The sequence below is a fragment of the Peromyscus leucopus genome, chromosome 17 (assembly GCF_004664715.2).
Source record: "Peromyscus leucopus breed LL Stock chromosome 17, UCI_PerLeu_2.1, whole genome shotgun sequence".
NCBI lineage: Eukaryota > Metazoa > Chordata > Mammalia > Rodentia > Cricetidae > Peromyscus > Peromyscus leucopus.
The window spans coordinates 54,351,922-54,378,016 of record NC_051077.1 but is presented as its reverse complement, the minus strand read 5'-3'; the positions used below and the strand labels follow the sequence as shown (position 1 = coordinate 54,378,016).

At 63.6% G+C, this 26,095-nt stretch overlaps 4 protein-coding genes across 6 annotated transcripts; 1 reads left to right on the top strand and 3 right to left on the bottom strand.

The window, feature by feature from the left end:
- The first annotated feature begins 2,132 nt into the window (after positions 1-2,132).
- On the top strand, positions 2,133-6,363 carry Rab3a (RAB3A, member RAS oncogene family). The gene is made up of 5 exons (XM_028863429.2): positions 2,133-2,216; positions 3,248-3,475; positions 4,127-4,245; positions 4,971-5,095; positions 5,690-6,363. The coding sequence occupies exons 2-5, from the start codon at positions 3,248-3,250 to the stop codon at positions 5,878-5,880; spliced, it is 663 nt and encodes a 220-aa protein (XP_028719262.1). The 5' UTR covers positions 2,133-2,216; the 3' UTR covers positions 5,881-6,363.
- Positions 6,364-6,414: 51 nt separating this feature from the next.
- Mpv17l2 (MPV17 mitochondrial inner membrane protein like 2) lies at positions 6,415-9,000 on the bottom strand. The gene is given in 7 exon segments (XM_028863428.2): positions 6,415-6,805; positions 6,894-7,022; positions 7,201-7,277; positions 8,238-8,408; positions 8,816-8,887; positions 8,890-8,952; positions 8,955-9,000. Coding segments are annotated over 7 exon segments (597 nt in total). The 3' UTR covers positions 6,415-6,766.
- A 2,187-nt stretch (positions 9,001-11,187) lies between these two features.
- Positions 11,188-16,244, bottom strand: Ifi30 (IFI30 lysosomal thiol reductase). The gene is made up of 7 exons (XM_028863431.2): positions 16,071-16,244; positions 14,784-14,966; positions 14,614-14,688; positions 14,448-14,540; positions 12,273-12,425; positions 11,521-11,574; positions 11,188-11,433 (listed from the first exon to the last, which is right to left on the bottom strand). The coding sequence occupies exons 1-7, from the start codon at positions 16,188-16,190 to the stop codon at positions 11,368-11,370; spliced, it is 744 nt and encodes a 247-aa protein (XP_028719264.1). The 5' UTR covers positions 16,191-16,244; the 3' UTR covers positions 11,188-11,367.
- Positions 16,245-17,783: 1,539 nt separating this feature from the next.
- On the bottom strand, positions 17,784-24,545 carry Pik3r2 (phosphoinositide-3-kinase regulatory subunit 2). Of its 3 annotated transcripts, none has more exons than XM_028863426.2 (15): positions 23,926-24,545; positions 21,873-21,974; positions 21,648-21,698; positions 21,431-21,562; positions 21,142-21,340; positions 20,593-20,678; positions 20,347-20,455; positions 20,168-20,266; positions 19,905-20,085; positions 19,697-19,822; positions 19,297-19,439; positions 19,040-19,216; positions 18,784-18,855; positions 18,483-18,653; positions 17,784-18,379 (listed from the first exon to the last, which is right to left on the bottom strand). In XM_028863426.2, the coding sequence occupies exons 1-15, from the start codon at positions 24,311-24,313 to the stop codon at positions 18,175-18,177; spliced, it is 2,241 nt and encodes a 746-aa protein (XP_028719259.1). In that variant the 5' UTR covers positions 24,314-24,545; the 3' UTR covers positions 17,784-18,174. The 3 variants fall into 3 exon arrangements, with proteins under 3 accessions (XP_028719259.1, XP_037067741.1, XP_028719260.1); XM_037211846.1 differs by having other exon boundaries at positions 18,597-18,653; XM_028863427.2 differs by having other exon boundaries at positions 23,992-24,545.
- Between the last annotated feature and the right edge of the window lie 1,550 nt (positions 24,546-26,095).

Sequence of the window (26,095 nt, the reverse complement as noted above, 5' to 3'; positions counted from 1 at the left end):
AGGAGACAGTCTCGCTCAGTGTCCAGGGTGAGGAACTCACGGCCCTCGCCTACCAAGTGCGCAGATGGCAAACTGTGTCGCCACCGACTGAGCCACACGCGCTTCTCGCCGAGCCTCGGCCCCTATTTTTATTTTGAAATAAAAAGGCACCGGAGGCGGCCCACGGCTCCTCCCCAGAGTTTATCCCTTGGGAACAGATCCCAGCCCGGCGAGGGCGCCTCAAGCTCCTCCCCGCACCCCTGTGTCCGCAAACCCGTTCCTGGTCCCCACCCTAGCCTCCGGGGGGCGGGCGCTGCGACCTAGCCGACTGATGGTCATTTGTGTCTGTGGCTCTGCATCCCCTGCCCGCTGCTGCGGGAGGGGGAGCAGAAAAACAAGCTTCCCGTGGCCCCGGAGCGGGCGGGGCATCGCAGGCTCCTCGCGGGGGCGGCCGAGCATCCAGGCGACAAGTTATTCTGGTCCCTCGGCGCCTCCGCAACCGGCGGTGTGGTCTCCAAACGGGGATGGAGGCGATGGGACCCTCCCGGGCCCAACGCGGAGGGAAAGGCTCCAGGCTGGGTCCGCTGCTCCTCCGCCCCAGTTCCCACCTTGGCGGGAAGATGTGCAGGAATGTCTTACATCAGAGCCCGGAAGTCTGCATCTCTGCGCACAGCTTCCGGGGACACAGGATCGCCTGGGCCCCAGTGTCCACACCGTGAAGGGCGTGCGGTGGCCTCCCTCTCTGAACTGCCTTTGCTTCCTGGGTCCTTCATTGCAATTTTGGGACTCAGCGCTCAGGACATTTCTGAGCTCTAAATGCACAGAGAAGCCAGGGCACCATCAGTTCTTTTTTCTCTGCGCAGAACCGGACTCGTTCTTTGAGACAGGGTTTTATGTAGCCCAGGCTGGCCTCAAGACACTATTTAGCTGAGGATGACCTTGGAAATCTGTTCCTGCCTCTCTCTTCCCAGTGTGAGAAAGCAGGCGGACACCACTCTGTCATGCTGCGCTAGGGATCGAACCCAGGGCTTTATGCAGTATGCAGGCTCCTCACCAAACAGAAATATCCTAGGCCTGTTAAAAAGACCTACGCCGGGCGGTGGCACACCTTTAATCCCTGCAAGCCGGAGGCAGCGGCAGGCCTGGTCTACAGAGAGAGTCACAGAGAAACCCTGTCTTGAAAATCCAGAGGGAGAGGGCTTTTTATGTATGGGTGTTTGGCTTGCATGTGTGTGCACACGTGCACACCTGAAACCATCTCTCAGCCCCCTCAGCCCCCTTTTTTTAATCTAGAGAGGATCTTGTGTAGCCCAGGTTGGCCGGGAACGCATTATAACCAAGGATGACTGTGAGTTCCTAGTTCTCCCTTCTGGACGTGCCCCGCATGCCTTGGCGGTGGTGTCTTTCTGGACCGCTCTTCTTCATCACAACTGCGGACCCTGGAGACGGGGCGGGGCCTCCAGGCCGGGCCGTCGGAGAAGGCACAGGGCGCCCGCACACCGACAGTGGACAGGCGCTTCCTCCCGTCCTCCTCTCCTCCAGCTCTGTGTTGTGTGAATCCCTGGCCCGCAACTCCAAAGGCTCGCCTGCCTCTGCCTCCTGAGAGCTGGGATTAAACTCTGTCTTTTCTTCTTCAGTGGGTCTTTTGAGGCCTCAACTGAGGTCAGCGAGGTGCAGAGTTCAAGGTCAGCCTCTGCTGTTGGCGACTTCGATGCCAGCCTGCTTCATGAGACCCTTTCTCAACACGCAACCAAGCTCCTTGGTGCGTCCCGGAGGGTCCCGCACGTTTCTGAAGAGCTGGGGGGGTAGGGTCAAGTTCGCGACGGGGGCTGGACCCCGGCCTCAGCCTCCCCGCCCTTCAAACACCTGGCAGCCCCCATTGGGCCGCCCAAGACGTCAGAGAATGCTGATTGGATGAGGCGTCCGTCGCTCGAGAGCGGCCGCCAATAAGACCTCCAGGTCTCCTCAGGGCCCCGCCCCCAGCGGCTCGCCATGCCCCGCCCCTCCGGCCCGCGCTGGCCAGTGGGGCCCCGCGGCTGCCGGCCGGCCCCGCCCTCTGACGTCACAGCCTCGTTTGCATAGAGAGTGCCGCCCCTGGCTTTGCAGGACGTCAGCGAAGACTGCAGGGGCCTGAGCCTCCGCCGCCGCTGCAGCCCCGCCGCCGCTCCTGGGGCCCGGTCGCCCGTGCAGTCGCCAGGGTCGCCGCCGTCAGCGTCGTCTCAGCTCGGAGCGGGAAGGTGAGCGCGGCCCGGGGCCACGCACCGCGGGCCCGCGTTTGATTGACAGCTGGGGAAGAAGGGGGGCGCGCGACTCGGGCGTGGTGGCTCTGGGTCTCGCGTTCGGCTTCCCGCACCCCGCAATCTTCGCCCTTTGCCCGGCACTGGGTCCCGGGCTCTGCGACAGAGGGGGAGGGGAAGGCCAGGCAGGCCTTGCGGGAGGCTGATGCGTGCGCGTGCTCGTGGGGTGAACACGCGTGTGCGCGCCCGCTGGTCATGGATAGGCTCGCGTGACCTCAGGACGCGCACCGTGCACGGTGGTGGAACCTTGTGCGTGCATGGTGCGCGTGCGCGGTGTGCGTGGGTCCGAGTTCAAGTATGCGCTGACACGCGTGTGGAGCCATGCGCGTGTGCGGTGTGTCCTCGTCAATGGCCAGGTGCACACGCATGCACTGGCTGATGCAGGGGAATCTGCGTGTGCAGTCGTGCATGGGTGCAGTGAGCCGTGCACATGCATGGGCCGGCAAACACCATGCGCGCTGGCTTTCTTCTCCTAGCCCCACATCTGGCACGCAGGGCAGGAGTCTGGGTCAGCCTGCCTTGGATGCTTCACTGTGTGTGCATGCGCGCGAGCGATTTGTGCATGTCAGCCTGTGTGCGCCCGTCTCTATCACGTGATACGGCTATCTCAGGGTCCCAGTTCTTCCAGGGGAGGAGTAAGGATGAGGGCGAACTGGGGATCCCCAGGTACTCATGCTGTCGCGCTCCCGCGTGGGTCTCTTTAGGGTAATGAGAGACTGATGGGAAGGTGGGGCCCGCCTCAGTCTCCTCTCAGGGTGCAGGGAGATTCGGGGTGCCAGGGACCTGCAGAGGGCTTCCCTTCACAGCCTCCTTGGAGTGTTGCGCCTGCCAAGGTCACAGCCCGGCCTGTGCTGTGGGGCCCACGTGACACTGGGGTCCTGGTGGAATGAGGGTGTCTGGCACCCTTGTGCATGCCCATCCCGGGCCGTGCCCTGCTGCACCCCTCAGGCCCTCTGCGCCCCGCCCTGCAGATGGCATCGGCCACAGACGCGCGCTATGGCCAGAAGGAGTCCTCCGACCAGAACTTCGACTACATGTTCAAGATCCTGATCATCGGGAACAGCAGCGTGGGGAAGACCTCCTTCCTCTTCCGGTACGCCGACGACTCCTTCACCCCGGCCTTCGTCAGCACCGTCGGCATCGACTTCAAGGTCAAGACTATCTACCGCAACGACAAGAGGATCAAACTGCAGATCTGGGTACGTGGGCCGGGGGAGACGTCCCCGCCTGCAGCTGGCGCGCTCACACGCCTGGGTGTCCGGTGTGAGCAGGCAGCTGGGGAGTCGAGGATGCCCAGAACTCCAGATCCTCCTGCTCCCGCCTCCCCAGTGCCAGGAGGAGGGGCTTCACATCAGGGTTTAATTTTGTGACGTTTTTGAGTTTTCTGTTTCTTTGAGACAGGGTCTCTGTATGTATCCCTGGAACTCACTATGTAGACCAGGCTAGCCTTGTCCACAAGAACATGGAGTTCCTCGTTTTCTTTCTTTTTTGGGGGGAGAGGGTTTGGAGACAGGGTTTCTCTGTGTAGTTTTGGTGCCTGTCCTGGACCTCACTCTGTAGACCAGGCTGGCCTCGAACTCACAGAGATCCACCTGCCTCTGCTTCCCGAGTGCTGGGATTAAAGGTGTGCACCACCACCGCCCGGCATGAGTGTTTTCTTAACAGTGCCGTGAGTCCCCACTCTGGCACAGGGTGTGGCACAGGGCGTTGGGCAGCACCCGGCATGTCTGCTGAATGAATGAGAGGTTTTACAGGGACCCATCTGGGCACAACGGCCACCCAGCCCACTGTCCCTGGACCTCAGAGGGGCTGCCAGGATATCCCTTCTGACTACTGTCTCCTTTCCTCAGGACACGGCAGGGCAAGAGCGGTACCGCACCATCACCACAGCCTATTACCGGGGCGCCATGGGTTTCATCCTAATGTATGACATCACCAACGAGGAATCCTTCAATGCCGTGCAGGACTGGTGAGCAGCTCACTCAGAAAGTAAAAGGATCTCAGATAGAACAGTGGCATTGGAGGTAGCTAGAGCGGTGTGGTCAGAGTGCTTATAGCTCAGTGGGTGCAGTGCTTGTGGCTCAGTTGTTGGAGTGCTTGTGGCTCAGTGGGTGCAGTGCTTGTGGCTGGGTTGGTAGAGTGCTTGTTGCTCAGTGGGTGCAGTGCTTGTGGCTCAGTTGTTGGAGTGCTTGCTGCTCGGTTGGTAGAGTACTCCTAGCTCATTGAGAGAGTGCCTGCCTGGCTTGGATAAAGCCTGGAGTTCCACCCCAGCATGTCTGAAAAACAGTGAAGAACAGGAGTCGGGTGGGACAAACCACGTCGGCTGCTTCCAAGGCTTGGGGTTGCGAAGGACCAAGGGCTTCCATGGTCTGTAGTATTTAAACGCTCTGCACACCCAGGACGGGTGGGTCGGGCCTGTGGTCCCAGCCTCTTGGGAAGCAGAGGCAGGAGCATCACTTGGGCTCACTGAGCACTTGGCTGGCACGTGTGAGAACCCGATTAACCCGCAGCACCGTAAATCAGCTGTCACGCCTCTGCATCCGAAGTAGTGGAGCACCAGACATCATCCCAGCATGTGGGAGGCCGAGGCAGGGGGATGAGAGGTCCAGAACAACCTGAGCTCATGAGGAAGGGCAAGGGACCTGGGCAGGGCCGGCCCCTGGCTTCTCCTCAGCCTCTGGCTGCCCCGCGCAGGTCGACTCAGATTAAAACGTACTCGTGGGACAACGCCCAGGTGCTGCTGGTGGGGAACAAGTGTGACATGGAGGACGAACGAGTGGTGTCCTCGGAACGCGGTCGGCAGCTTGCCGACCACCTGGGTGAGTACCCACAGGACTGCATCCCTCATCAGACTGGACCGGGACCCTGACCCCCGACCCCCACACACCCTGGGGATCGGGCATGAGCGTGACCCCCGGTGGTTCACACTTGTGAAGACCAGTCACTACCCAGGAGGCTTTGGCAGTGGTTCTGATGGACTGGCACTGGTGGGCCTCAGAAGAGTCTAAGTTTCTGGACTGGAAAGCGAAACCTGGGCAGAGGAGTGCATGCTGGGAGCCACGCCACGCTTCCGGAGCGGGCACAGCATGCGGATGTGGAAGGGTGGTGTAGGCCAACTGCTCAAGGTGCAGACTGAGGGCCGGCCAAGCCTGTGCAGCTGTGAGTGGCACCCGACTGCCCCCTAGAGGAAACGTGTCCCACCGTGTCCTGAGCTCCACGAACAGTGGATGCTGAGGGAAACAGGCCTGGGTGCTGGAGGCCTCTGGGCTGGGTCTGTGGAGCCCAGCTGGGCGGCAGGTGGAAGGGAGGGGTGTCTGCAGGGTGGCCATCTCTCTAGAGGGCAGGGTCACGGCAGACACCCTCACATGGCCGCCCTCGGGCTCTGCCGTCATTTCTGCATTCTCCCAATGCAGGGTTTGAGTTTTTCGAGGCCAGCGCCAAGGACAACATTAATGTCAAGCAGACCTTTGAACGTCTGGTGGATGTGATCTGTGAGAAGATGTCGGAGTCGCTGGATACTGCTGACCCCGCGGTCACAGGCGCCAAGCAGGGTCCGCAGCTCACCGACCAGCAGGCACCTCCTCACCAGGACTGCGCCTGCTGAGCACCCCCGCCAGGGGCGAGCCCCCCATCCCATCACCCTATTTATTATCGTAGCTATTTATTTATTTATTGAGGATGCTCCTGGGCGCGTCCCCCGTCCCACCCTGTACATACCCCACCCTGCTCTGCTGTGGTGTGCTATACCCCTGCTCCCCACCCTTTAAGACACCCCCCTTTTGGTTTCGTACGCCACCATCCAGTTGTCGGTCGTGGAGAGGGACCAATGTCATGGAGATGACGGGCCTGCCAGCTCCGAGGCTGGGGGACTGCCGTGTGGACCACTGGGTCGACAGGCTGGCATCCTGCTGGCCTGGGCCTTCTGCCCCGGCTACTTTATCTTGGGATGGATAGGATGCGGGGATCATACACTCTCACTACTTGGGATATCCCCACCTTGTTCTGACGTCACGAGTGTCAAACGTGCGCCCCACCCCTCTAGAAGTTATCAACACTACACACCGTTCAATAAAGCGAATGGACCTTGCTGCGTCTCTGCCGGCCCCAGCCCACCCCGCCCCGCCCCCAGCAGCCAGCCTTGTGATTACAGAGGATTTAATGACATTTCCACACCGCTGCCCACCCTCGCACGAAGTTTTCTGAGGCCAAACCAGACCCCATTCCAGGGCTGTAGGGCACATCTGTCTCTGTCACCTGGGGTCCAGGGGACCTCGGGGGGGGCTGCCTGGGCCGCAATGGAGCCCGAGTCACACTGCAGGCCGACAGGGGACTGCCGGCTGGTGCTGGTGCTGATCCCGCGGGGCCGCTGCACGCGGACTCCGGCGGGGCGGCTGGTCCAGCCTGGGCTCTGCCCGGGCCCAGGGCTCGGACCTGCCCCGAGCCTCCTTCAGGAGTGCGTCCGCCCACCTACTCCTCCACGGGCTTCCTGCTCAGTCCGCGCAGCCGGGAGTCGGAAGGGGTTCAGGTGCCTGCGTGGGGAGAGGGCGGGTCACGCCGGGCACCGGGCAGGGGTGGGGGAGCCGACCGCCGAGCCCTCCGCCCCGGGGCTGAGCTCACCCAGTACTTCAGGTAGGAGAGGTACGTGTCCCAGCCCAGGGTCAACCCGTTGATGTAGGTGACTCGGAAATGTGACGGGATGAACAGGAAGTTCACCAGCTGAGCGGCTGGCCAGACGCACCAGTCGGCCTGCGGAGGGCAGGGCCGTGAGGTGGGGGGGGGGCAGGGCCGGTGAGGGGGGGCAGGGCCGGTGAGGGCGGGCGGGGGGGGGGCAGGGCGGGCGGGGGAGGGGGCGGGCGGGGAGGGAGGGTGAGTGGGCCAAAGCCCCCGTGGCGTGGAAGGAAGAACTGGGGCGGGGCGGGGTCACCTTGTAGAAGTCCCAGAACTTGGCCCGCAGCTCCTGGCAGCTCTCCTCCAGCGTCTGGCCCTCCAGGCTGCCAAGGCCTGGGAAGACGACCAAGAGGTGAATGAATGAATGAATGAATGAATGAAAGGGCTGAGGCGGCTGCGGGCAGGACATCGGCAGGGCGGGGCGCGGCGGTGGACTGACCGGCCGAGCGCCCGGGCGGGCCAGGGGAAGAGTGTGGTCCGTGTGCTCCAGGTCACCCCTGCAGGACCCCGGGGACCACCTCACCAGCCGCGGCCCCCACCCCACCCCTCCGGCCCCCGGCAGCCTTGTCTGACCGCAGCTGCACCCCTCTGCCCCACACCCCTCAGACGCCGTCCTTGCCACTCGGGCTCCTCCCCTCCCAGGGTCGTCCCCTCCCCTCCAGACCCCGTCCTGCCCCAGGGCTCCTCCCCTCCCGACCCCGTCCTGCCCCCGGTCCCCTCCCCTCCCGACCCCGTCCTGCCCCAGGGCACCCCCCCAGAGGCACTCCGGAATGCACATCACCTGAGCCCTTCCCTGCCTGACCTCTGACCTTCCACTGGCCAGGGTCAGCGGTGGCCCGGGGACCCCTGGGGACGCCTGTCTGGACCTAACTAAGTGAGCCGGAGCCGATGCGGGGACCCAGCCGCCCACTGCGGGCTCCACCGCGGCCGGGACCCTGGGCTGCCGGGACCCTGGGCCGGCCTCCCTCTCTCTGTGAGTTCTTGCCTCGACCTCCCCACGACTGTAGCTGAGCTCCTCTGCCCCAGGCTTCTGGTCCGGGTGTTTTAAAAAGCTGGGCGAGGTGACTTAGACCTTTAACCCCAGCACTGGGAGGCCGAGGCAGGTGGATCTCTGAGTTCGAGGCCAGCCTGGGCTACAGAGCGAGATCCAGGACAGCCAGGGCTACACAGAGGAACCCTGTCTCAAAAACCAAAGTAAATAAATAGAAAAAGAGGAAGGAAGCCCCGATGCCGGCCGTCCTCCGGCCCGGGCCAGCCTGCCCACCGCGAGCCCTGGGGCGCACAGCTCCTTACCCAGGAAGTACCAGACGCCCAGGATGGGGGACGCCACCACCTGATCCACCAGGACCTTCTTCACCACGCTCGGGAGGCTCCGCAGGCCCGCGGCGGGGACCAGGCGGTCCAGCCACAGGTACCAGAAGTGCAGGAAGGGGCCCATGCTGCAGCCCACGGCGAACATGCTGGCTGGGGGCGGGGAGAGTCAGCGCGCGGGCGGGGGTCCCCGGGGTGGACGGGGGACGCCGGGGTGGGCGGGGGGCGCCGGGTCCCCGGGGTGGGCGGGGGGCGGGGGGCGGCTCCGGGTCCCGGGGTGGGCGGCTCCGGGTCCCCGGGTGGGCGGGCGGCTCCGGCTCCCCAGGGTGGGCGGCTCCGGGTCCCCGGGGTGGGCGGGGGGCGCCGGGTCCCCGGGGTGGGCGGGGGCGCCGGGTCCCCGGGGTGGGCGGGGCGCCGGGTCCCCGGGGTGGGCGGGGGGCGCCGGGTCCCCGGGGTGGGCGGGGGCGGCTCCGGTCCCCAGGGTGGGCGGGGGGGGGGTCCGGGTCCCGGTGTGGGCGGCGTCGGCTCCCCCGTGCACCCGGCGCCCCCGCCCCGCTCACCTGAGCGCCGCGCGCTGAAGCTCTGTCCCGGCCGCGCGCGCACCTCCCAGGCCTGGCGCGCGCCGTCGCCCGCGCCATGAGCGTGCCGCAGCCCAGCGTGTTGGTGACGAGCAGCGCGCGGCCCCGGAACAGCGGCGCCCGGCAGCCAGCGCCTTCCGAGCCCAGCGCCAGCCCCCGGGAGCCATGGCCGCGCGCACCGCCAGGCCTCGGCCGCCGCCGCTCGGGAGCCGCCGCCGCCCCGGCCACGCCCCCGGCGCGGGCCAATCACACGCCTCGGCGCCGGGCCTGCGCGGCACGGACCAATCGGAAACCACGGGCCCCGCCTCTCGTGGGGCATCAGCCAATCGGCAGAGAGCGTTGCGCTACGTCACCACAAACACGGAAGTCCCCTGCTTTACCGGTGCTCAGCGGACCAATAGGCCGCAGCGTCCCGCCCCCGGAGCCGGCCCGACCAATCGTGTGTCTTGTGTCTCCGGCAGCGCCGTCCATCCACGACTGGGCGGGGCGGGGACTGGGCGGGGCGGGGAGTGTTTGCACGGCTGCGCGCGGCTGACCTTGGCGCGCCCTCCGCCGGGTTCCCGGCTGTGATCCCGGGTTCCCGGCTGTGATCCCGGGTGCGGGGCTGTGATCCCGGGTGCCGGGCTGTGGTCCCGGGTGCCGGGCTGTGGTCCCGGGGCTGTGGTCCCGGGTGCCGGGCTGTGATCCCGGGGCTGTGGTCCCGGGTGCCGGGCTGTGTTCCCGGGTGCCGGCTGTGGTCCGGGCTGTGGTCCCGGGTGCCGGGCTGTGGTCCGGGCTGTGATCCCGGGTGCCGGCTGTGGTCCGGGTGCGGGGCTGTGGTCCGGGCTGTGATCCCGGGTTCCCGGCTGTGGTCCCGGGTGCCGGGCTGTGGTCCCGGGTGCCGGGGCTGTGATCCCGGGTGCCGGGCTGTGGTCCCAGGGCTGTGGTCCGGGCTGTGGTCCCGGGTGCCGGCACGGGACGTGGGCACCGCCGTTTCAGACCTGCTTCCTGGAGCCCAGGCTGGCCCTGAACCCCTGCCCCGATCGCCCAGCCACTCGCCTGGCTTTGAAGGCCGCCCAGTTCATTAGGCGGCCCCTGTGTTCTCTCCACAGCAACTCTGTGTCGATTCAGAAACAAAGATCCCGGCCTTCTTTAGTCTTTGCTTTAACTGCTCCACAATCACAGCTCTCAGCTCAGGCTGGGAGTCTAGCTCCCGATTATCCCGCCCGCCTGTACACTGCCGCCTTTCCTGGAACAGTGATCACACACGCGCACACACACAGTGAACACACACACACAGTGAACACACACACACACACAGTGAACACACGCACACACACAGTGAACACACACACACAGTGAACACACACACACACACAGTGAACACACACACAGTGAACACACACACACAGTGAACACACACGCACACACAGTGAACACACACACACACAGTGAACACACACACAGTGAACACACACACACAGTGCACACACGCACACAGTGAACACAAGCACAGTGAACATGCACACAGTGAACACACAGAGTGAACACACGCACACACAGTGAACACACACACACACAGTGAATACACACAGTGAACACACACACACAGTGAATACACACAGTGAACACACACACACAGTGAACACACAGAGTGAACACACGCACACACAGTGAACACACACAGTGAACACACACACACACAGTGAATACACACAGTGAACACACACACACACACAGTGAATACACAGTGAACACACACACACACAGTGAACACACACAGTGAACACACACAGTGAACACACACACACACACACACACACACACACACACACACACGGGCTGAGAAGCACTCGGCTGGACTCATATTTGAGGTGAAATGATCCCGAGTGTGGGTGGCATCATCCTGTGCGCTGGAGTTCTGTAAGAATTAGAAAGGAACGTGGACAGAGCCCCAGCAGTCACCTGCTTCCCAACTTCGGGTGCAGTGTGACTTCAAGCTCCTGCCTCAACTTCCCCTGCGGAGTTCCACACGAGGTGAGCCAGCACAGGCCCTCCCTTCCTTAAGTGTCTTTTGTCTTTCACACAATGAAACAGGAACTCATGCAGACTGGTATTTTCAGGCTTTTCAGATGAACTCCAGGCTCCAGGGCACGGCTCGGGGAGGCTGTGTGCTGAGCACCCACATTAAAAACAAAACCACAAAGTGGCAGTGGTGGTGCACACCTTTAATCCCAACACTGGAGCTGCAGAGGCAGGTGGATCTCTGTGAGTTCTAGGCCAGCCTGGTCTAGAGTGAGATCCAGGACAACTAGAGCTGTAACACAGAGAAACCTCGTCTCAAAACAAACAAAACAACAAAAAACAACTATAACTCCAGGAAAAATGAATCACAGCAATCTAAATTATTTATTCAATGAGTTTAAATTTAGCACCATTTGAAAACAAGGCAAGATTCTTAAGGAGTTCCGAGTCTGTTTTGGGAGACATGTGTGAGTTTCTCGTTGATGGGTGGCATCCCTGGAGGGCTCTGGTTTTTCCTGGGACAATGACCTTCACTTGTAGCACACCTCCCTTGGAGGGTTGGCCATGGCGGAGCAGATGTCCGGCTTCTCCAGTCCCTGGAGGGGGTGAAAGGCTAGGAGTCGGGACCCTTCGGGGAGACTGCACCCCCACAGCTGAACCCCACTGGCTTACACTAAGCTCACCTGGTACAACTGACAGACGGTGCTCAGGAGCTGGCTGGGGTCCTTCAGAGGTTTCTGTAAGCCACAGAAGATATGGTTAAGCTCAGCTGGGGAGGATGCACGAGCCTGGGAGCTCAGCACGCGAGTGCTGAGGCAGGAGGATCACTGTTTCAGGACAGTCTCAGCTGTGCTGAACTAGGAAAGGTCGTGATCAGGGTGTAAAAACCTTGTGTGTGGGCAGAGGCTCGAGCCCAATATGGGGTGCCTTTTTCTTTTCTGGAGTCTTTTTTTAATGAAACCATTATTTTCAGATTGATTTATCTTATTTCACGTGTAGGGTGGGATGTTTGGCCGGGAGGTGTCTGTGCAGTACTGATGGAGGCCACAGGAGGGCGCTAGATCCCCCGGAACTGGAGTTACAGATGTGAGCCACTTTATGGTGCTGGGAATAAAACCAGGGTCCTCTCCAAGAGCAGCCAGTGTTCTTCACCACTGAGCTGTCTCTCCCGTCCCTCATGTGGTATCTTCCAGTCACTGTCCATCTTGATTTAAAAACATTTATTTTTAATTGAGGAAGTCTCTATGTGAGTGCAGAAGCTGCTTGATGGCGTGCCGGGAATTGGACTTGGTTCCTCTGGAAGAGCAGCTCATGTCACAGCTGCACTCCCCGGAGAGCCCCACGGATCTCCTGTGCCGGGATTACACCACCTGCAGCCTGGGGATTTGAACCCAGAGCCTTGAGCTTGTGGGACACTACTGAGACTCTTACTTACCTCATTGACCAGGACCCAGGGCACGTACTCATGGGGCGGCTGCAGGGCATCGGTGAGCTGGGCGTTGGCGTGCATGAGCTGCGTGCCACGCTCCCCGGTGGCACAGTCCATGATGCTGTCTGGTGACACCTCCGGAGCATACACCTGCAGGCACTGTGAGGAGGGGGCTTTGATCAGTTCCTCTGCTGCGGGCCGCAGGAACATCCTAAGAACTCAGCTGGTTATGGCAAAGTCACTACCTGGAGGGATCAGGGAATTCCTCCAGAGGAAGCCAAATCCCAAGGAGTTTTTGGTGTCACTGGGCTTGTTATATATCAGCTGTCTTCTGTTATGAAAATCATGTGTGCCTTCATAGTTTCCCCAATTGACTTTTCCCTAAGAAGGGCTAACAGTGTGGACTGATCACTCTCTGGACACACACAAAGGAAAGGCTTTCTCTGGAATCAGATATCTCCCTTGGCCACTTTCAAGGACTAGCAGTAATAACAGTCCACATGCAAGTCTCCTGATTTAAGACAAATTCCACAAGGGGACACTGCCTAGGTCAGGTAGACATTAAGTAATAGCTTTACACAATTCAGCTCGGACCCTCCTTTCTCACAGCCTTACTAACTTTATAGACCTTTAACTCCTTACCTAACCACTTCTAGGAATATTTAGATAACCTTCTGCACTGAAAGCTATGCTCAGCCAGAACCCAGTTCAAGTCTCCCTGTAATTATCATCATTGGCAGCATCCAGCCAGGTCCATCCCCAGATGGAGGAGAGTACCTTATCAGAGATACCTCTGTACTCTCTAAGAACAGACTTAAGCATCCAGGCTACCAGTTTAAATTGAGAAGGCCTAGCGGATGTGCTAATTAAGCTTTACTTCCTCCTTTCCCAAATCTTACCTCCAGTTCCAGATCTCCCTTTAACTATCACCAAAGGCATCTAGCTGTACAGGTTGCCTAGCGACCAAGCACACTTTCCCCCACCCTGCAGAAAAACGGCAGACAGCTTGGACAGATAGGAGCCACAGGAAAAAAAGAGTTTTATTTTCTCCCATTGACCTAGCAACTTACAGATTCTTAACATTTTCTACCAATCACGTTTAAGAGTTGAACACATACGATTCCCTCTTCTTAGATATTACCCGAATTTAGCCTTTAGTTAATTCATTTCCCCATTGGTCACTTCCCTTCGGGGTTGCAAATGATAATTAACGGTTATTGCCTCTCTATGTGGTTCTTATCACCCCTCCGTTTGACCCCGGAAGCCTGGCTTTATATACCAGGACTTCCAGGGCACCAAGGAGAAAAGAGAATGGGAGAACTAGATGGGTAAGAACTTGAGAGGAACAAACTGAGATGGGGGAGAACTAGATTGAAGAGCTAGAAGAGAGGACAAGAGGAACAAGATGGAGGATGGGGAAGTCCTGGGTGGGGAAGAACAAGCTGAAAAGGACCTAGATGAGGCAGAGTTAAGACGAGAGAATTAAGATAGAACTTAGATAAGTGTAGAGAGAAATCAGGCAAGAAAGGAGCTAGACACGAGAACAGAACTGAAGCTGTGTAAATAGGATGTTATGCCAGAGGAATTAAAGCAAGTGGACTATAGAGCTCGGTGTGCTGAGATTCTATTTCCTGAAAACAGTCCTCGCCCTTAGTAGTTCTCTCTCCCGAGCCCCTGGGATGTGTGATATTAAGGCTGGTCCCTCTAACGTTACACGGGACCCCGTTACCTCGCCAGCAGTCCAGAGCGGCCCCGGACAAGCAGTTTCCCCACTGAGACACTCACGGTCGCCTGGGTGGGGTTCCCGAAGCTGGTGCCCCGGGAGCCTGGTACACGCTGTTCCTCTGCTGGGGACACCCTTCCTACCCCTTCCCCGCGTCCCCCCCAGTCCACCAGCCAGCGGCACTGCTGAAGCTCCAGGAGGCCGGGAAGCCTGGGGGCCGTTGGGCCTGCACCACCTCTTCGAGTTATTTCCCACAATGCCCTGGGAAGTGTGAGCTCCTGGCTCTGGCTTATCTCCTGGCGGGTTATCGAGGTCCGCACAGTGGGGTGCCAGGTTCGGTTCACAGACCAAAGGTTCCACTCAGAGATGGGAGTTCCCAGGGCCGGGCGTGCTGGGCCCTGCGGCTGGCCTTCCCCCACCCCTACCCCACCCGCCTCCTTCCCCCCTGCACAGCTCACCGGCCCGAGTTTCTTCTCCATGTCCTCCATCTCCTCCATACAGACGATGGTGAGCAAGGCCGCTGCCTTTTCCAGCTTGTCCAGCAGGCAGGCCTGCAGAGGGAGGCAGGGTGGTCGGGCGATGTGGCCACCACCCCCCCGCCCCTCCCCACGGAGCGCAGCTCACCTCCACCTTGTTCAGCCTGCACTCCAGCTCCCCGTGCTGACACGTGAACTCCCACGTGCCGCTCACGTTCCTCTCCTGCAAGGCACCCACGGGTCGTGGTGAGCTCGGGTGACTGGGGGTCCCCATCCCGCGGCACCCCTCCTGCCTCAGTCTCCCCGCTTCCCGCGCACCTGCGCGTTCCCGTAGGGCACCAGGGTGACGTTGATGATTTCCATAACCATCAACCAGGTCGGGAACAGATCTCGGACCAGGAAGTAGCGACAAGCTCCGCACAGGGACTCATAGTAGAGGCTGACGTTGACTCGCGGTGCAGGGGGCGGCGCGTGTGGCCCGAGCAGGCACAGGTCGTGGGCCTGGGGGGGGGGGGAGAGGCCTCTGGTGAGGTGCAGCCCCCGGGCCCCGGTTGGTTCGGTCCGCGGCGCTGGACCGGGCCAGGGCTGCCTTTGCGGAAGCGCGGCGCGGTCTCCCGCCGGGCACGCCCAGGGCCCTCCGAGGCTCGCCGGGGTCCACATCGCATTCCGCAATCACAGTTTATCTGCAGAGCGGAAACTGGCAGGCTCGCGAGCAGTGAGCGGTCGGTCAATGCACAGCCCTGACCACGTCGGCTAAGACATGCGTATTTCCAGCTGTGCGGGTGGGGCATGCCCTTAGTCACAGCACTCGGGAGGCAGAGGAGGGAGTTTGAGGCCAGCCTGGTCTACAGAGTGAGTTGCAGGACAGCCAGGGCTACATTGTGAAACCGCGGCCCTTCAGAAGGAGGAGGAGGAGGAGGAGAGGAAAAACCAAATCAAAACAACACAAGAGAAAGGAGAAGAAGACTAGACGTGCACATCTCTAGTTACGGCCTCAGTCCTGTTGGGTGGCGCACACCCTGAAAGCCAAACGCATGCTCATTTTTTTCTTTTGTAATTTTGCGCACCGGAGCCGAACCGAGGCCTCTCACCCACGCAGACTCTATTTATTCTTCCTCTCCAGTGACCCGGGGAAACTTCACCCTGTCCGACGCTCGACTAGACACAGGAGGCGCCTCATGCACGCAGACTTCCGGTCCCGGGAGGGCGGGAGGCCAGCCAGAGTCTGAGCAAGGCGCCTGGCGTGCGGGGCATGTGTTTGCTCCGTGTCAGAGGCACGCCGGCCCTCCCTCCGCGGCTGGAACGCACACAGTAGGCGACAAGAATTGCGCGAGGGTGGAGCCCGGCCAGTGGCTCAGCAGGTCTGCGCGGAAAGCACCCGATCCCGGCGCCCTCCGCTCCCGGCGCGGGGTACACAGCAGGCGGTGGATAAATGCTCAGGGGAGGGGCGAGCTGCGCGCCCCACACCCGCGGCGGGGGGCGGAACGGCCTGGACCCGGCCAGTCCCGGCCAGACCCGGCCGCGGGGTGCGGACTGCTGGGGCGCGCGCCCCTGGGGGCCGTGGGGTCCCCGCACGGGTCCGCCGCCCCACGTCGCAGGACCCACCTTGCATGTGGCCGCGGCCTTGGAGGACGCTTGCAGCGGAGACGCCCCGGCCGCTCTCGGGGCCTCAAGTGGAAGCAGCAGCAGAACGGACAGCAGTGGCAGGAGCAGAGACCGGGGCATGACCGCGGAGGGAAGTCCGGCAGGGCGGCTGGCTGGCCTCGGCGGCGGGAGACTTTAAGCCGGCGCAGGCCCCGCCCCCTCTCTCCCGACCCCGCCCCTCTCCTCCCGGAGGCCCCGCCCCGGCCAGGTGCTGCGCCCCGCATCACGGGGCCGCTCGGTGCTGTCCAGCGTCCCCTCCTCCCGCGTCCCGCCCGTCACGCGAGGCTGTGGGTCAGGGACAGGAGGGTCTCCAGACCAGGGCAGGGGCCGCGTCCTCGTCCCTCCCCGGAGGTGCGGGAGTGACTCTGGTCCAGCCCACCCCCCCAGGCCAGGCTAGCCCAGGCCAGGCTGGCCAGCCCCAGCACACCCCCCGGCCCTGCTGACTCAGGCTAGACCGCAGCACGGAAGCCAGCGCGGCAGGGCAGCTCCCCATCTCCGCGGCCGGGCCTGGGGTGGGCGCCGCGGCTGCGGGACTTTGTCCCGTGACTGTGGGCATCCGATCCCCGGCACCGCGGCCTCGCGGGGCAGGGGGCGGGGACGCGCCCGACTCGGCCTCTGTCCGTCAAGCGGTCACGGGTGGCACACGGCTGGCGACAGCCCCCGGGCAGGGCTCGGAGCGAGCTAGGCTGGGACTGGAGCCTCCGCACCGGGTCAGGCGGGGGATGGTCCAGCCCGGCCGGGGACTCGCGGGTCCGCCGGACTCCGTGCGGGGACAGCAGGCCGCTGAGGATCCTCGATCCAAGACCGGGCCTTCCGGAACCTCACAGTCTGGGCGGGGCTCCACCCCAGCCCCTCACCGGGGACCCCGGGCTCCGCCCCGGCCCCTCACCGGGGACCCCGGGCAGGGCTCCGCCCCAGCCCCTCACCGGGGACCCCGGGCAGGGCTCCCCAGGAGCCACACTGTAAGCACAGGTCACATTTATGAAGCTTGTGATTCTCCTGCCTCAGCTTCCCTGGCTCTGGCACCACAAGGTGGAGTTTCCCTTTAAGGACGCGGCCTGGGGCGACTTGAGGCAAAGGAACCCCCAGGGACCGGGTCCGAGATGGACTCCATCCGTTCACTTGTCCTCATGAGCCCAGAGGCGCTCAGGACACAGGCTGGGGCAGTTGGGGCTGGGGAGCACTCAGCAAAGCACTCCTGGGCGAAGTCTCGATGGCTCCCACCCCAGGGCAGGGCTATTAGGGTTTGATTTTTTGCTAATGAGCACAGGCCAGCCCTCGGGACTTGTTCAGCAGGTGCGGAGGGTCAGAGCTCGGCCTCACCTCCTCACTCGGGCAGACCAGGGGCCTCAGACGCCCTCCTGGGCGGCCTGAAAGGCTGTTGACACCTCTTCCCGACCAGGAAGTTGTGGATCGGATGTGTGGGTGGCTGTACCAGGCACAGCCGGTGCCTGCCTGGGCAGTCAGAGCCCGGGGTGAGGCCAGCAGCCCGGGACAGGGGCTCCGAGTTGCAGTGCTATGTGTGCTGTGTGACCCTGGACGAGGTCTTGACCTCTCTGGCGGTGAGGGTTGAAATGGAGAGGAATCAAAATGACAGGTGTGTACGGCGCGACCCCGGGCCGGCCAGAGGCTGCAGCAGGGGCCGAGAACCCCGTCCCCAAAGACACTCAGCCGACAGGTACAATGTGTCATATTCGTATCAATAAACGTACCGTACAAAACCCGCTGCCCGTGGCCCAGGCAGGTGTGGGGTCCAGGGGCAGTGACTCCCAGGGTCCTTGTCCCCAAGGGGAGGGGGCCGCACGGCCGGGGCAGGGCCGGGCCGGGCGGCGGCTGGAGACCTGCGCCTGCCCCCTGGAGAGGGGCGCAGCTGCGGGGTAACCCCGGCCTGGTTTCACTTCGGCCTTCGGAGGGGAAGTTGGGGTCTGCGGGGCGGGTCCCGCCCGGCCCCGAGCGTCCAGGCCGGGTTCCTGGAAACAGCCCAGTGCAGTTCCTTCCTTCCTGCCCTCGGGCTATGGCTTGAAAACCCCCGCAGGGGCAGGGCGTGGACGGGGCGGGCGGGGGCTCAGCGCGCGGCGGGCGGGCCGGGCCCGGGGGCGCGCACGGGGTGCGCCAGGGTGACGGTGAGCGCGTCGTTGTGCTGCACGAGCGAGGCGTGCTGGTAGTGCAGCACCAGCTCCTTCAGGGACGCGTACAGGTTGTAGGGCTCGGCGAAGCCGAAGCCGGTGGCCGTGCGGTAGATGACGCAGTGCTTGGTGTCGCCGTCCACCCTGCGGGACAGACGGCGGCTGCAGGGGCGCCCGGGCGAGGCCGGCTCTCCCCCACACCCCGCATCCCTGCCCCCCACACCCCCCACCCCACCCGGGAACTCACACCACCGAGCAGGCGTAGCAGCCGCGCTGGCTGCTCTCCCGGATGAGGAAGGTGCCGTCGCGCCGGCCGCTCAGCATCTCCTCCGCCTGCGTGCGGTTGATCTTGCCCACGTACCACGTGCGCTCCTCGTGGTGCGGGAGCGCGTCCTCGTCCTCCATCAGTGAGTACTGGCTGGGGGGGCGGGGGGAGGCCTGGTCAGCCCCGGCCTGGTCCTGCCCCCCCCCCCGGCCCGCTCCTGCCCACCCCCCCCCCCCCCGGCCGCTCCTGCCCACCCACCCCCCGCCCGCAGGGCGCCACTCACTCCTCGGTCTCGTTCTTGATTCCCAGCCACTCGTTGATCTTCCTCTGCCGGGCGCCTTTCTGGGTGAGCCACCTGAGGGGGAGAAGCGGGTGAGCGCCTGTGCAGGGGAAACTGAGGCAAGCCAGAGTGGGTGGAGTGCAGTATCGCCGGCTGCCGCGGGGGGGCGCCAGGAACCGGCGGCTTCCCCGGCCCAGGAGCGAGAACAGTGCGCGGGCGCCCCCTGGTGCGCAGGGCCGGGAGCGCGGCGCCCACTCACACCAGGTACTGGTCCCGGATCTTGCGCAGCTGCATGAGGTCGGGCTTGAGGCTGTTCATGCGCTTGTCGATCTCGCGGTTGTCCGAGGCCTGCGCCCGCAGGTCCTGCTCCAGCTTCGTGCGGCTCTCGTGGATCTCCGCGATGCGAGACTTCAGCCGCTCCGAGTTGAGCAGGATCCTGCGGGAGGGGCGTGGTAAGCGCCTGCGCTCCAAAGCCCACTCCCACGTCCCCGGCCCCTCCCTCAGGAGCCCACGCACCTCTGCATCTCCTTCTCGTTGCCCTCCCGCCGGAAGCGCTCCAGGTACTCCTTGCTGCACTTTTCCTGCGTCTGCCCCTGCTCTTCGAAGATCTTGATGGTCTCGTTGAAGGCCTCTATGGCTGTGCGCTTCATCTGAAGCTCCTGGGGACGGACGGGGTGATCTCAGTAACTCCCGGACCCCCTGAAAGGCCCTCATCAGTAGTGAAAGATGATTCTGCTCCGTCTCCTCCAGGGGCATCTTCCAGCGCTGGCTTTAGCTCCCCTCTCCAAACCCGCCCTTCCTTCGGGGCCCGTGCTGGGAACTGAGCACCCCTGGGAGGGAACAGCGTCCGGCACTGTGTACCGGAGACCCGGGCTGGGCCCCTCTGCACCTCATGTGCGCGCGCAGCGCCCGGTACCTGGGAGGTCCGCGTGTACTCCTCGTACAGCTGGTCGTACTCTCGGCTCTTGTCCTGGTACTGCTGGTGGTAGACTTTGAGCTGGGCGCCCACGGCCTCCACGCTGTCCTCCTTCACCACCTGGTCCTGGGAGAACGACACAGGACCATCAGTGTGTCCACTCCACACCCAGGCCCAGCAGCGCTCACGCCGCCCCCCGAGAAGGCACCTGCTGATACTTGGACACCGGGTAGAGCAGGCGCGTGTCCAGCTTGGCGTTGTACTGGGCCAGCGACTCGTGGCGGTAGTGAGAGATGAGCTCCACCACGGAGCCGAAGGTGAGGGGCTCCGAGAAGCCGTAGTGGCCGTCGCGGTGGAAGACTTTGATCAGCTTGTTGTTCCCGCCTTTCCTGTGTGGGGGGCGGGGTCAGCGCCACAGAAGGCCCCAAATCCCCCCACACACCCCCGCCCCCGCCTGGGCATCAGCCCCACCTGAGGGTGAGCGTGTACTCTCCCTGGATCTTGCTGGATGCATCTCGGACCAAGAAGGTGCCGTCCGGGGTGTCCCGGAGCCGTTCATTCACCTCTTCCCTGAGGAACGCGGGCGAGGAGCCACTGACCGGGCTGTCCACCCCCCCCCCGCAGCCCCCCTTCCACCGCAGAAAGACTACCTGGAGATGTCCCCCCAGTACCACTCGGCATCCTGAAGGGAGGGCGGGTTCCCTCCATTGGCCAGGGCTGTGGGGGCCGGCTTCGCCTTAGCGGGCTTGGGTGGCAGTGCTGGGAGACAGGAAAACATGCATGCATTACGCACCAAGTGCATACTGAACCTGCGGGAAACATGCAAGCACTAAGCACTAACTGAAGAGGACAGGCTGCCCACCCACGGGAGCAGAGGTCGGGGGGAGGGCCGTCACCTGGGGGGGCGGCATCCTGCTCGTCCAGGAGCTCCTGCAGCAGCCTCTCCAACAGCAGCCCCGGGAAGTCGGGCCCAGGCTCACTCCTAGGGGCAAGTGGGGGCGTCAGGGTCTGGAGCGACAGCTGGGTGCCACGTCCTGCATCCCACGTGCGCAGACTTGGGGCAGCAGGTGCCGAGGGTAACAGTTGGCAGCGGGCAGACAGGTGTGGCGAGGCGCACGCCATCGGTGCTCGGCACATGCTCACCGTGAGAAAAAACGAGAAGCAGCGTCGCAGGAAGGCGCGGGCTGGACTTGACGCTCTCTGCTCGCAGCCCCTCACTCCAGCCCCAGATACCGGAGCTCTGGCCCCTGCTTCCTCCCCAGCCAGCAGGGGCCCTCCCCACAGAGAACGTACACCCAGCTAGAGAACCAGAGAACCCACCCCCTGGCCGGGACTACTCTGCCTACAGAGGCCCCGCCCCCTGGCTCAGCCCCGCCCATCCACCGGAGCCACGCCCACCCACCTCTGACCACACCCACCACGCCCCTTGGGTCCCGCCCACTCACCCCTCGGTGTCGCCCCCTGGCGGAGGCGAGCGCAGCAGCAGCGGCCCGAAGGCACTGGCCAAGGCGTGGACAGCTGTGGCCTGTGCAGGCGCTCTGCGGGCCACGCGGCCCAGGTGCTGCAGCAGGAACCGCAGTGTGAGCGCCTGGTGCAGCGGCAGCGTTGGGGGTTCCAGCACCGGTCCCACGGGTCCTGCAGCCTCTGCAGGCAGAGAGCCGGCCAGGGCCGGTCAGCCAGGCCACTGACCCCCGACCCCGCCCGGTCCCCCTGCTCCCCCCTGCCAGGGATTACCCCGCAGCGCCCGGTGCGCCTCTGCTGCTGCCTCAGGAGTCACCACGGCTGCAGGTAACGCCAGCAGGAAGCCCTTAACGGCATCGCACAGGGCGGCGTGATCCCACTGCTCCACGTCACTCAGGGACCAGTCTGCAGGCAAGGACAAGGCGTCATCGTGCAGCCTGGGGCACGCGCCCACCCTGCCCATCACCGAGGAGAGCAAGCGGAACCCGACCTGTCCTTGGGGCGGGCAGCTCCGGCCTGCTGTAGCATTCACTGTCCAGCCCTGGGAGAAAGAGACCCAGAGACTGACTAAGCAAGTCACGTGGGGCGCAGGCCACCTCCCCACTGGGCGTCACCCCTCCCCACAGTATCCAGACTCAGCCTCCTCCCGTGCAGAGACCAGGGTGGCCCTGGGTGGGCATGAGCCCCCACCCTAAACAGTCAGCCGGGCCCTCACCTGCTTGCTCAACGGCCTCCACCAGCTTCACCAGGATGGGCGGAGCAGGGTCAGGGGGGGAAAACTGATCTGCCAGCTCGGCCAGCTCCGCCAGCGCGAGGCCTGGAAGGACGGGACAGGACGTGAGCCCCCAACCCCTCTACTCCTGCTCGGCTCAGCCCGGGCGGCTGCCGTTGGCGGGGGCCTGGCCTGGGAACCCGGGGCCACCAGGAGGCTGAATTAGAGGGAAATGATTTCTCAAGTTACCACAAGGAATCGAGAAGCCCAGCAACAGTGGCCCCCGAGAGATGAGGGCCAGGCGTGCGAGTAGACGTGCGGCACTCTGGCCCTCGGGGGTGGAGGGCAGGGCGGCCAGCTCTAAACCAGCCCGGGCTACACCACCTTTCTCCCAAACCAAGAAGGTGGCAGTCCAGTTTCTGTCCTCGGCTGGGACAGGCAGAGAACTAAAGCCAGCCTTCGCCGCAACTTTCAACGCCTGCTCTCTGAGACCTGTACGGTTGGATGTGTGTGGTTTCACAGGGATTTTTGTGACAGCCACCAAAACTCCACTGTGGCCTGCTCTGCAGCCCCGAGTGCAGGGCTGACCCCCTCCGGGTTTAAACTTCGAGGGAGACAGCCAGATGGTGGTATCTTTTTTGTTTTAGGCTTTATTTTTGAGACAGCGTCTCAATATACAGACCGGGGTGGCCTGGACTCAGGGATCTGCCCACCCTGCCTCCTACAGTGCGGGGATATAAGCCTGGCCAACTCCTGACTTTCTTTTTTCCGTTTTAAAGGAGGGTCCTACTCTGTAGCCCACACAGGCCTCAAACCCAGGGCAATTCTCTCGCCTGGTCCCCCCAGGGCTGGGGTAGCGAGCTCCCCCACCTGGCTCCCTCCCCTCCCCCACCCCATAAGCTGGGCCCCAGCCCAGCCCCCTCCCAGCAGCGCCTGGTCCCCGCAGGGCCTTTGTGCACAGGTGTCCCGCTCGCTCGGCAAGGCTCTGCGCGCCCCGCCCATCTGGGTTGGCTCTGGCCCTCGGCAGGGACGCCCTGGCACGCAGCAGAGGCAAGCCAGGGCCTGTGAGGCCTCTCCGAGTGGAGCTGGCCCAGCTGCATGGAAAATGAAGAAAGAACCCCCCAAACCAGCAGGCAGGAGGCGAGAGGAGGTGGACAGCACCCTGCCCGTGGGGGGAGGGGTGCGACAGCTGGGGACCCCAATGCCAACCGGGCAAAGCCTCACCCCCTTTGAGAGATGCAGGGGAATGCTGAGGGAGCTGGCTGAGCATTTCCAGGAGGTTCTTCAGGGCCTGGGGGTGGGACCTTTGCTGGTAGGGAAACTGAGGCTGCAGAGAGCAGACCTCAAGTTTGAGGGTGAGGCGGGGCACACGAGGTGGCTGGACCCTGGCCAGCCTGGGGAGGGAGGCGGCTGTTCCTGGGGCAGCCACAGGCTCTGGCTGAGAGCCCGGATGGGCTGGGGCCCTGCGGCTCTCAGGGCCAGGCCTGGGCTCTGGGGACACCAGATGCTGCGTGGCCTGAGCCAACCTCCCAGGCCTCAGCTGCACTGCCGATCCACCCCGAGTGAGGGCTGCAGCCATGCGGGTTGCATTGGACACAAGGTCTTGACAAGCAGCCCCAGACCTCTCGGCGACCCTCCTGCCGCAGCCTCCCGAAGGCTGGGGTTACTGGCGTGTGGCCCCCTGTCTGGCCACAGGCGTGCAGGGCCCCTGCTTCGCAATGTGCTGCCGCTGAGGCCGAGTGAGGCAGGGTTAGAGGCTCCCATGGAGAACACTGGCTGCAGCTCGTAGGAGGCCCGAGTCCACAGAACACACAGGCACGCCTCCTAAGTCCCCTCCGCACGCACGCCCTGCTGCCTGCCTCCGGAGCCGGCCCCAGGGCCTTTGCACATGCTGTGCACAGTGCCGAGGGCCTCCGCCCTCAGCAACTCACCACACTTGTCACCAGGGTGACACACTCTCACTTCCTGACCAGGACCTGTCTCCAGGGCTGAACTCACTGACAGCAGGGTCCCAACAGAGGCCCTGGAAAATCACCACAGCCTTCCCACGACTGACCAGAGAGACCTGAAGACCCGCCTGAAGGTCCGAAGGGGCAGGTCCCTCTTCCAGGTGTCTGCTCACCTGACTCGGAGGGCCCATCCCCGGGCCTGGCAGGCAGCGGACGGGGGCCTCGTGGGCGAGGTCCTGGGCGAGCCAGAGCCACGGGCCCTAGGAACTCCACATATGTGCCAGGGAAGTCCCCGCGCTGCCGGGTGCGCTCGTTGAAGCCGGGCATCCAGCCCACGTTGTGTGGGCAGCGCTCCCCTCCATCTGTCACGCCCAGTGCCTGCAGGGCCACCCGGCTCACCACCAGCAGGTCTCCAGGCAGCAGCTCCAGGTCCTCAGGCCGCTCCCGGCGGAACGGATACACCGCCCTGTACTGGAAGCCCTCAGCGCCCGCCATGGCGGCGGGGTCTGGTGGGGTCTGCAGTCACGTGGCTCCCGGCGGCTCCCGGGGCCCCATGAGCGGGGCAGCCCGACTGATGGACTTGCGGAGAGCTCTACTTCCAGAAGTCACAGGCGACCTCGGGGGCCGCTCATGCCTAGCTGGCCATCACTAAAAGCCACTTGTCAGAGTCCACCATTTAGTCACCTGTGCGAGGCGGGTGTCCCCGGTGTTCCCTCAAGTCACTCAGCTGGTGTCCCCCATCAGATGGCCAGGCTGCGGCAGGTAGATCACGCTGTCATGAGCGGGGCCGTGGGTGCCCAAGCTTGCTGCCTCTTCAGGGTGTGCCTGACACCAGACGAGGAAACCCAGACCACAGGCTGCTACCATGCTCAGCCAGGGACGCCAGCCTAGAGGACACGGACAAGGCAGAGTGAGCCCTGCCGGAACCCCAGCGACTTGGGGCGGTCCCTGTCCCTGCTGAGTTCCAGTTGCCCATGTGCAGAGGGCACACTAACAGCTTCCTTCAGGGTTGCCAGGAGCTAAAGGCTTCACTGTCCCCACCAGGGATGGGGAAACAGGTCTGGGGCTCTCTGGAGGATCCCACTGACTAGAAGGAAGCTAAGGTTGGACCACAGACACACCCAAGCTCAAGATCAAGGTAGGAACAAAGGCAGCGACCACATGACCTATTAGACTCAGTGCAGGAATGGTGCCCTGGGGACTAACGGTGGAATTGGGGGACCCCAAGGAGGGGTAGGGACGGCTGAGCAGTGGACATGGCCTAGCAGGAGCTGAGGCCTGGGTGGGGATCCAAGGAAGCAGAAGCCTCGGCTGGCTGCAGGGGAGGGATGGCGGGGTGCAGGGGTGTCCCAGCTTGCCTTAGTCTGGGGCCCTCTGGTGATGTGAGAGAGAGGGGGGTGGCAGGAGGAATCATGGGCACCTTAGTGCCACAGTAGGATGGGGACAGGAGCTGGACACCACCAGGGCAGGATGCAAGGAGGTGACGTTCTCCAGCTGTCCTAGCCTGGGTCCCCACTCCAGCCTGCAGCTCGGTCCTCTGTGCGTCCTCCTGGGGGACCGAGAGTGACAGGTCCTCGTTTGGGGACACAGCAGTACATGGACAGGCAGACTGGTCCTGGCAAAGGCCTGACGGTGGAGGTCGCCCGCCTAGGATGCACAGGGGCTTTCAGAAAAGCGCCGCCCAGCAGGCGCTTATCGTGCCAAGGGGAGGGTCTAGGCTTCATCCCAAATCTCGGGACCGGGGACAGGTGTCCCACTGGGGCTTGGGGGTTCACGGCCCCGGGTACCTGGCGTGATTCACCGTCTGGCCCCCTGTGGCCTGCATGCTGTGGGTAGGGAAACTGAGGATCGGAGAGGCCTCTCCTAAGGGAGCCTCCTGTCCGCCCCCGCGCCGCGCGCGTCTGCACACGCGGGAGGGGGGTGGACCGCGGAGCCCCCAATGCAAAAGGTGGGGCCCAGCGGGCACGCACAGTCTCCGTGCTCACGCACAAGAACGGCTCGATGCTCGTGCACCCCGAAATCCCCCGGACACCGGAAGTGGCCGGACCCGGGTCGTGCCCCGAAGCTCCCCGCCCCGGTGCGGGCGGGGACCTCCCGGCCTTGGAGACCCCGTCTCCGCTCCGCAGGCTACACCGCTCTACGCTCGACTCGGAGACGGGTTCCGCGCGCCCCCCACGCTCCTCATGTCCCCGCCGCCGCCATCGACTCACCCAGTCGCGGGCGCCGCCGCCACCGCCGCCGCCGCCGCCGCCGCGGGATCCCTGCGTCAGCCGCCGT